The sequence below is a fragment of the Simochromis diagramma genome, unplaced genomic scaffold, assembly GCF_900408965.1.
Source record: "Simochromis diagramma unplaced genomic scaffold, fSimDia1.1 OVJJ01000695.1, whole genome shotgun sequence".
In the NCBI taxonomy this organism is placed as follows: domain Eukaryota; kingdom Metazoa; phylum Chordata; class Actinopteri; order Cichliformes; family Cichlidae; genus Simochromis; species Simochromis diagramma.
In genome coordinates, this window is record NW_024387488.1 from 101235 (window position 1) to 112086 (window position 10852).

The 10852-nt window shown below is 42.7% G+C and overlaps 1 protein-coding gene across 1 annotated transcript in view; it reads right to left on the minus strand.

The window, feature by feature from the left end:
- Window positions 1-4182, minus strand: part of LOC120724556 — a 28801-nt gene extending 24619 nt beyond the window's left edge. The window contains exons 1-3 of the mRNA XM_040016808.1: window positions 3846-4182; window positions 3182-3233; window positions 237-2125 (exon numbers count right to left, since the gene is read on the minus strand). Coding sequence (XP_039872742.1) covers window positions 237-2125; window positions 3182-3204 — 1912 coding nt within the window. The 5' untranslated portion in view covers window positions 3205-3233; window positions 3846-4182. The remainder of the gene's footprint in view (window positions 1-236; window positions 2126-3181; window positions 3234-3845) is intronic.
- Window positions 4183-10852: the final 6670 nt, after the last annotated feature.

Genomic DNA, 10852 nt, shown 5'->3' on the forward strand with positions numbered 1-10852 from the left:
TCAAAATAACTTGGATTTGAGGCACAGAGACTATGCTTTGCTCGTTCATAGAATCGTCCAATGGCATAACACGTCTCTCCACTTTCATTTTGACATATTACAAATTGTTTAATGTTAAAGAAATTTTGATCATCATCATTCAACATAACAGTGAATGAATTACGTTTGAGTACACGACTGTAATCTTCTGAGTGAAACACCTCGCCATTTGTAATGATTCGTTGAAAGTACTTTACTCTGCTCCTTTGTACCCCATAACGATCTCAGTGCCATATAGTCATCCCTCCTAATTAATCGCACTTTAGGATGATTAAGTGCAGTGATACCATGTGTGCGAGTTACATCTTTTAACTGTTTAGGTCTTGTTAGAGATTCAAATATCTCCTTGCATTCATTTGAGGCATCTTTCAGTAAAGTCTGGCCATAAAATGGTAAGGCCTTCTGTAGCCAGAACATTTTTACAATCTGTAGCACAACCCCTTGAGTGCTTTTGATCATGTCTAGTAGTTTAGCATTGTAAGACTCAAACACAAAGGCGGAATGAGCCCACAAAGGCCCCCAGTTAACTACACTCCTTGGTAAATGGAGGCAAAGATGGACATTATAAGACAGATTAGCTTCCCCATAGAATACCTCCATGTCTTTCACAAAATCTGTTAGAAGTGCCTCAGACTCAGTAATCTGCTCTCTAGTTATATTTTCGCCCAACAGAAGGGATACTCCCTTGACTAGTTTAGACCAGTGATTCAGTAGTGGTTCTGGCAATACACCTTTTAGTACAGGTAAGCTATAATAAAAGAGCCACATATACCACTCATGGGCTTTCCAAAATTTCCTCAATGTGACAGACCTTGGCACACGAGGTACATTACATGGCGGTTTAATCTTTAAAAGCATTTCATCGAACAGTTTTGTAGACCTACCTATATACCAGTGCTTTTCATGGTTTTCACTGTTTAACCACAGCCCTGTTACAGTTCTTGCAACACCCAGAAGTACTGAATGCATATAGTCTGGGACAGACCCTTCGATAATATCAAAACTGGGAAGTCTACACAACATACGTGGCCCTTTAACACCCATAACAGCTTTACCAGACTGTAGCGCAGCTTCTACAAATTCATTAGTTTGTTCCTGATTGTGGAGCTGAATGTCCTTCTGAAAAGGATATACACGAGTGAATCCTCTGCCTTTTTCAACTACCTTTCCTTCATGAAGGCAGTAGGAGCATCCATATTCACCATTAAACTGTTTAAAATTTTGGATCAGAGGTCTGGCAACTGAGTCACTCATTAGAATTAGAGGGATTACTTTTGTATTGACAGAAACACCTTTGTCATCTTCCCATGTGAAACCACTGTCCTGTAGGTCCACACACTCATCAATGAAAGGTTTTAAGAAACTTCTCATGTGAGGCTTCTCATCCCCAAACCATAGTGCACAAAGGAGTACATTATCCTGTCTTGTTTTCAATGGCAATTCATTAATGGTGCAAAAAAGGGGCCAAATACTACAAGGAGACTTTTTAAAAACTGGCACACCATCACAGCTAAATGTTAAGCTGAGGGTTTGAAGGGCCGTTTCTGAACCACTTAAAGCTTTCTGATACAAAAAACCATCACAAATGTCACTGAGAGAAGTAGATGTTTCTGTTTGCCTTCCTATTAATTCATCTGTAATTCCTGGCATTCTCAAGAGATTTTTGAGTTGATCTTCCAAGGAGAGGTATATGAAAAAGTTATTGGTAAACCTACTTGCTTTGTCATAGGTGCTGTTGCATTGAACACAATGAACTTGGTCCAGTTCAGCTGACATTATATTACTACACTGTTCACACACATAACAGAGTTTCATGATGTCTTTTGTATCATCAAAAGCTTTGTAAAATGAATATTTTGTCCTGCATGCTGCATCACTGCCACCAACAACATTAAGGATTTTCATGATATCTTCAAGACAGTCATTGGTCAAACTGTGTTTGAGCTTAAGTGCCAGAAGTAGTAGTTGATTTTGCTCTTTAGTTTGACCTGAGTCCACTGGGACCTCTATCTGAACAGGACCTGCAGTGCACTCTTCATCATTAGTCATCATCAGTTCTGTCTTCTGGAAGGGTGTCTGGGATTTCCTTGAAAAGAGAAGCGAGAGAGAGAATTATGGGTCCTGTAAACAAATCTTCAGTGTAAGAGCATTAACCTAGTGGACTCATAGACGCATTTATGTCTATATCGGTGAGATCTGCCCTGTAACCGTCTTCTCTCTACTGTATTTATGCATCTCTTTTTTTAACATTACAGCAGACATTTGAAATTGGTCTCATTCACTAATTGTGCACTATTTGACATGTCCATTCAGTCTTGCCAAAATTTAAGTGTGCTTAGGCTGTCAAAATGAATGCTTAGTGCTTTCTTTCATGATAAATTCTGTAAGAATATATGATTGCAGTGGAAAGTAGAAATTACCGTAAAATCATAATTAGAACAATGATTACTTGTTTTATTTTTTCTTGTTCAATGCACTAATTCATGAATATTCTTTAAAAAATAATGTCTAGAAATGTAATGATCTTTTTGATTTCATTTCTTGACTTGAAAATTCAACTAACTATTGTGTACTTATTTCGACAAATCTATAGTCCAATATTCAGAATAAATTTAATTTAGGTTTATGCATTAAAAGCGTTTTCATTACAGTTAACCCAAAATGTTTGTGTTCCAACACTAACCTTAAAAAGAGACCAATAAGATCATTTATTAATATTAATATGAATCAAGCATTTATTATTTGGTATAACTGAGGTATTTTATGCTAAGAGATAAGATAAAATGGATGATAAGATAAAAGGAATAAAATGTTATTTTGGTAATCATCACCCTCAAGTTGTTCTAAACCTGTTTCTTTGTTCTGTTGAACACAAAAGAAGATATTTTCAAGAATGTTGATAACCAGTTTCTTGTCCCTACTGACTTCCATAGTGTTGTTATTTCATACTATGTCCATACTATGTCAATGGGGACCAGCAACTGTTTGGTTATCAACATTATTTTGTTCAAAAGAATTCATACAGGTTTATAACAACTTAAGAGTGAGCAATTGATTAGAGAATTTACATTTTTGGTTGAACTGTTCATTTATGAATTTACAAAAATGCAAATTGAACCACCAATTATATCATAAGGCATACCTTTTGACATTCCTTGATAACATTCTGAAGTTCTTCTTCTGCAACCTTAATTCTGAAAAAGAAAATATACAATAAAGAAAATAGAAATTGCTTATTGCTATATTTGAACTCTAAGTGAACTGCTATTAACACGATAAAGATGTGATCACTTATAAAGATGTTTATTGATCAGTAATAAGCAGATTAGACATAGCCTCGCTACATTCCCTGTTTAAAAGAGCCAACTCCAGATCATTCATTTGGGAGCCAGAGTACATTTATCGTACCTTATGGTATGGTAATTTATAAAGATCATTTTTTTCCTTACAATTTTCATTGTGGTTATTAATTACATTTTATAAAATTTACTTAGAATGATGTTTATACCATTGTTTTAAGCAACTGCATGTCCTATTTTTACAAGAACATAAGCTGAAAACACTAATTGAAAATCCTTCAATACTATTCTGGAGTATTAAGCCCCAAATGTCTATTACACTTTGGCTTTGTTTATTCTTGATAAAAAACAAACAAACATCTTAAGCATGCAGTGGACGATTATTTGCCACTTTGAACGATTACATAATTGTGGCATCCTTAGTGATTGCCACTAGATTAATTGATTGTGCGGCCCTATGGCATTCGTTAATGTTAAAGAGTGAGGGATATTACATTACCAACACACCTTTCTTTTTGTGCCCATCTCCGTTTGGTTCTTGAAGGAATTTCCTCTTCAGGATCAGTTAGATAACGTTTATACGAAACCCTTTCAGGAGGCTCGCTCATTTTGACTCACACGTGACCTGTTGATGACATTAAAATCACATTGAAGAAAACATCGAGGATTGTAAAACAGAAACTGCAACATATAAAATAAATGTAGCATGTTACTGTGAAATATATGCTTACCGAGCAGTTTTCCAGGGAGTTCGCAAAATTGCAGCGTCTTCTTCCGCGAGCGTCTGCACACGCAATGGAGACCTTAACAAAAACTTTAAAAACTTAAACGTAAAGTCCCAAAAACGTCCGTCTTTGTACGTCACTGTTAGGATGCCTGGGTCGTTGACCCAGGGTTTTTGAGTTTATATTATTTATACTGTCTAGTTTTTGGTTTCTTTGAGTTCTATCTTATGGCTTAGGTCTCTGTCTTCTTTAGTTGCTCTGTCTCCCCTATCACCTGCATCCCCTTGTCTAGTTCGTGTCTATGTGTATCTTAAGTTCCTATATCCCCGTGTTCAGTCTGTGTTTGTGTCTGCCCTGTTCCCACGTCTCTGTTCCCTTTGTTATAGTGCCTGCCCGTGAGTCTGTGTTATGTTTCCTGTTTTACTTTGAAAGTCCATGTCTGATGTTAATGTGTCTGGTTTTGCTTCCCCCTTGTCTCGTTAGGCCTGATTTGCCCCAGCTGTGTTTCCCTCCTGTTACCCATTCCCTGATTGCTCCCTCTGTGTATTTAAGCCCTGTGTTTCTTGGTGTCTGTGTCGCGATCTACCGTTTATTTTGCTGTGTGTTTTGTCAATCCGCTGGTGTTAGTTTATTTTTTGACCTTTTTCCCCAGTTATGTTATGTTTGAGTTCAGCATTAAAGCTGTTTTGGTTTAAGTTGTGTCTCCGGAGTCTGCACCTTGGGTCCTATTCCTGTCTGCACACAGCCACACCTAACAGAAGATCGCGACCATACTATGGACCCAGCAGACTTTGAACTCCAGGAGCGACGCCGAGCAGCCTTTGCCCAGCTGGAGGAGGAACTCCGCTGGAAGCCATGGCTCACCCCTGACGTCGGGCGCATTTTCCATGGCACTCGGCTGGCTCTCGGCGGTCCCCGGAGCTGCCAGAAGTCTCCACCTGTTGCTCCGCTAGCACGCAAGATGCGGCCGTTTCAGTTGGGAGTCCTCCGCGTGGCTTCAGGCACTCACGCTCCGGCCTCAGCGTCACCATTCTGTGCACCGGAGGCTCAGTTGCTCACGCCGCCAGCTACCTCTGCCAGAAGGAAACGGCGCTCACGTCGCCGTCATATGGACACGTTTGAGCAACCTCCGGTGGTGAGTCAAAAGGACTACACTTTCCAAACTCCACATGAGCCAGTTTTCAGTGAGCCTGCTCCTTTGCCTTCCGGTGCTACTTCGCCCAGGGCAACTGTGGTCCAGCCATCTCCTGCACCTGTATCAGTTCCTCAGGTGAGGGGGGCTAGGGCCCAGTTTGTCCCTGCTCCAGTTTCCAGGCCAGCTGAGGCTCCGCTAGTCTCTGCGCCCGTGTCTATTCCGCGGGTGGGAGCGGCTACTGCCCAGCAGGCCACTGCGCCGGTTTCTGTCCTCGCTGGAGGCTCGGGTGAGCCCATCCAGCAGTTTTCCGTAGGCTCTGAAGACATAGCTCAGCTTAGTGCTCATCCACCACCTCACCCGCCATTACTACCATCTTTACAACAGTCGATACATATTAGACTTCTCTCCATAGCTCAGACATTAGCTCACCTATCTGCTCAGTCACCTGCTCAGTTTCCGCCTCAGTTGTTTGCTCAGTCACCTGTCTCTGCTGGGGGGTCCGAGGAACCGCTTCAGCCTTCTCTTCCTGCTGGAGGATCCGAAGGGCCAGTTCAGCCTCCTGTTTCCGCTGGAGGGTCCGAGGAATCGCTTCAGCCGTCTCTTCCTGCTGGAGGATCCGAGGGGCCAGTTCAGCCTCCTGTTTCCGCTGGAGGGTCCGAGGAATCGCTTCAGCCGTCTCTTCCTGCTGGAGGATCCGAGGGGCCAGTTCAGCCTCCTGTTTCCGCTGGAGGGTCCGAGGGGCCAGTTCAGCCTCCTGTCTCCGCTGGAGGGTCCGAGGGGCCCGTTCAGCCTCCTGTCTCCGCTGGAGGGTCCGAGGGGCCCGTTCAGCCTCCTGTCTCCGCTGGAGGGTCCGAGGGGCCCGTTCAGCCACCTGTCTCCGCTGGAGGGTCCGAGGGGCCCGTTCAGCCACCTGTCTCCGCTGGAGGGTCCGAGGGGCCCGTTCAGCCACCGGCCTCGTCAGCTGGGGGTCCGGGAGGACCCAGCCAGCACGTCCCAGTGTCTGCTGATGGTTCTGGCGAGGCCGTTCAGCCACCACCGGCTCCACTGTCTGGTCCGGATTCAGCCTCTGAAGCTCCGCCTGGTCCAGCCTCCGAGTGTTCAGCTTCGTCTGCTCCTGAGGTCTCCATGCTGTCTGTTCCTGTCCGGCCTGCTCGCCCTGTCCGGCCTGCTCGTCCTGCACGTCCTGCTCGTCCTGCACGTCCTGTCCGGCCGATGACTGGACGTCATTGCCGTCATGGACGGCCCCCTGAACTACGTCGCCGTCGGTGCCTCCCGCCCGGCCGGCCTCCTGATCTGCTCGGTCGCCGTCGGTGCCTCCCGCCCGGCCGGCCTCCTGACCTGTTTTCTGGGCTCTTGGACCGTCAGCCTCCGGGCCGCCCCCCTGACCTGCCCGGGTTTGGACTGTTGTGCCGTTAGCCTCCGGGCCGGCCCCCCTGAACTTTTTTTGAGACTATTGCCTGGGCCTCTGCGCCTTTTGTGAGCTCTTTTGTTTGTTTGCTTTTGGACTATGCCTGGGCCTTGGTGCTGTTGTTTTGGACTTTGTTCCTGTGTTTTGTTCTGTTGCTTTCCAGGCTCCGTTGTTTGTTCTTTTTTTTTTTTTTTTTTTTTGTTTCTGGCTCCTTGTTTGGTTTGTTTCGAGCCCTCCATCCTGTTTCCCCTGCCGCCCACCCTGGTTGGGTTGTTTTTGTTTGTTTTTTCTGTTTTGATGTTTTGGTTTGGGCTGTCTGGAAGCCAGCCCTTAAGGGGGGGGGTACTGTTAGGATGCCTGGGTCGTTGACCCAGGGTTTTTGAGTTTATATTATTTATACTGTCTAGTTTTTGGTTTCTTTGAGTTCTATCTTATGGCTTAGGTCTCTGTCTTCTTTAGTTGCTCTGTCTCCCCTATCACCTGCATCCCCTTGTCTAGTTCGTGTCTATGTGTATCTTAAGTTCCTATATCCCCGTGTTCAGTCTGTGTTTGTGTCTGCCCTGTTCCCACGTCTCTGTTCCCTTTGTTATAGTGCCTGCCCGTGAGTCTGTGTTATGTTTCCTGTTTTACTTTGAAAGTCCATGTCTGATGTTAATGTGTCTGGTTTTGCTTCCCCCTTGTCTCGTTAGGCCTGATTTGCCCCAGCTGTGTTTCCCTCCTGTTACCCATTCCCTGATTGCTCCCTCTGTGTATTTAAGCCCTGTGTTTCTTGGTGTCTGTGTCGCGATCTACCGTTTATTTTGCTGTGTGTTTTGTCAATCCGCCGGTGTTAGTTTATTTTTTGACCTTTTTCCCAGCTATGTTATGTTTGAGTTCAGCATTAAAGCTGTTTTGGTTTAAGTTCTGTCTTCGGAGTCTGCACCTTGGGTCCTATTCCTGTCTGCACACAGCCACACCTAACAGTCACAGGATTAAATTAAAAAAAGGTACTTAAAACAATATAATATGTTTTTTCTATGAAATCTATGCTCACCAGAGATTATTCAAAAAATGCAGCGTCTTCGTTCTAGATCTGTAGGTTGTGTGAAAGTGTAAAGGTTAATGAGCGGAGCAGAGTATGCGCATATATAAATATATTTTGAAATGTATTTTAGCGCATATATTTTTTGGCCAATTTTTGTATATTTTGAAATATATTTCAAAATATATTTTTTTACCGTTTGGGGACATTTTGTCTTAGCATTTGATTGGAAAATAACCTGGCACGGTAGCTGAAAAATCAAACCAAACAGTAATGAGAACACATTTCTGACTTCTCTGGAATAAGTGAAAAAACACTTACCTTCAGACTGATTCGCTGATTCCAATTCAACTTCAATGTTTCCCATGTCAGTCAGTCTTAGGGGAAAAGTGTTAAGTTTAGATGTTTCATTTACTTTGAGATACTCCCGCATTAATTGGATGAGAAATTTGGAGTCTAGCAGAGTTAGCACGAATAGCATACGATCTTCAGATATAATCCAACCAACTGGGCATTTGACCTGATTGAACTCCATCCAGTTACCTCTGACTGCTTCTAAGTTGCACATCTTAACGGTCCGTAAATTGTCTCTGTTGTTCTTCCACCATCTCATCTCTATGTGCTGCAGCAAACTGGGACTGTGGCACAGAATAGTTGATGGTCATGTTGTTCTCCTGCTTTGCAGCTTTGTTTGAGTCTGAATCGCGTCTTAAACACGCACGACTAAGAAAAGCAGATCAATATTTTCTTCTTGTTGTTATTTAATGGTGGTTGGCAACCAGCGAAAGGAGCATTAACCGCCTCGATCAATATCTTCTATCCGCCATTGTTGTTTTGAAAGTGTGCGCCATACGTCACGTTGTGCGTCAGGTAAAGGTGTGGTGTCGACTATGGCTCTCCCATTGAGATGTGTAACAAGTGCTACACACACCTGTCGCATAAAACGCTTTAAAAACGTAACATTCGCTTTAAAAACACAACCCAACGCGCTAAACATGAACAAACAAAAACACCCGTGTTACATTATCATGTATATCCAGGACATCTCTTCTGAACCGAGACGAAGTGGTGCTACAAGGGAATTATTTCTATAGGAGAGCATTTAATAGCAGTCGGTCCTGCCACAAAATGCACCGCTAAAAATACAGTTTCTGCTTGTCCCAGAATTTATTAAATTTGAGAGTGAAGTTGTAGGACTGATGCTGGTTAGTGGTGTAGGTTTCATGGATGTGACACCTGAACTTGTGTAAAATGACCACCAGAGCATATTCCGGGATTTCTGGTTAGTTCACTGGAGTTAAGCAGAGGTGTCTTAAAAGTACCACCTTATAAAAAATAAAATGAAGTTCCAGTATAAGAAAGAATAAGAAGAGAAAAAGCTACACCCTGCTAAATGCAGTAACTTTTAAACATTACTCTAAATGTAACATATAGAAAGGAAATCAGTCTAAGTATACTTTACCTAGTAAGTATACTACAAATGCTTCTTGGGACTACAATGGCCCCCGTTTTAGTATATAGAAGTATACTTGAAATTAACTTTTAGATGTACTTTTTGCTCACTATAACTGTACTAGCATAATGTCCTTTCCAGTCTATAAGAGTATACTTAAAATATACTCTACTCTAACACAATACTAAACTTACAAGTATACTATTGATTTACTTTTTACTTTATATTTGGCTTACTTCCGATTAACACATAGTAATTAAAATCCAGTTGAAACATATTTTTCACATGTAACAAATCACTCCATTCCCCAGACAGTCAGATAATAGTTCCAACTATCAATTCAATTTCAATTCAATTCAATTTTATTTATATAGCACCAAATCACAACAAAAGTCGCCTCAAGGCGCTCCATAGATACAGAGAAAAACCCAACAATCATATGACCCCCTATGTGCAAGCACTTTGGCGACAGTGGGAAGGACAAACTCCCTTTTAACAGGAAGAAACCTCTGCCTCCCATTCTACTTTTAAATACTCTAGGAACAACAAGTAGGCCTGCAGAGCGAGAGCGAAGTGCTCTAATAGGGTGATATGGTCCTACAAGGTCATTAAGATAAGATGGGGCCTGATTATTTAAGACCTTGTATGTGAGGAGCAGGATTTTGAATTCTGGATTTAACAGGAAGCCAATGAAGGGAAACCAAAACAGGAGAAAACTGCAAACATCCTTTAGAGTTTTTTACTGTTGATTTTGCAGTACTAAGCTATGGAAATTACTGCAAAGGCTAACAGTGTAACATCAAATTGTAACATCAAATCCGCTCCGCCGATGGTTGACTCCAAATCTCCCGAACACTATGTCGATCTGAGAAAGCAAGACTGAGACCAAAGTCTGTCGAGACCAAGACCACGTAAACATCCAACTCTACCACACGTCAACCTATTAACTCACTTCTTCAACATCTCTTTTCCTTTCTCTCCAACTGCTCTTCTAACTTTCAACTGACTCATGCTGAGTGAACCCTTTCCCACACAACCATTCTCTGCCATCTAACACAACATACTTTTACCCACAGTTCTTGCCATACAGTCACACAGGAGTTTGTCATCCGGCTGCCCAGTGGAACGTCCGCCGCTTTACTGGATCTAGATCCCATTTTGCTACACGAGGCGTCCCCCGTGAGGTTCCTTGCTTGAACACCGCCACTCCACGAACATTGTGGTACGTAGAAATGGTTCCAGACAGTGGACTGGAACACAGGCCTGGGGAATCAAACACCCAGGATTTTGCCTCCGGTGTCAGCAGGCGTTCCCCTCCTCGGCCAGACAAAAAACTCCCCATGACTGTAAACAGGTTAGCTACAGCTCACCCATCTGCAGGAGTCCCCTCAAAGAGATGGATTAAATTAAAGAAATTCTAATATAATACTAAAGCTAGAGCTCTCTGGCAACAGAGAGGCTGCTTCCTACTCATTTATCTCCATCAAACCAGGCTCAATTCAATCTGTAACAGGATTACTAATATTCACTGTATTTCAGAATGACAAAACACAGATACTCACTACTTTCTTGTGGCTGAGACTGGTAAGTACTCACTAAATGTAAAATTTATAACAGGAATAACCATGGACACTGTAAAAAGCTGCTCACATATTTAAATGTTACACTGGAGATTTAAAAACAATTACAATTACTTCTGTGGCAGTACTGGCACAATTAGTTCCTGGTCTGGGACCCCAAGGAGTGTGATGGTGTCACTAAGACTTCTCTAC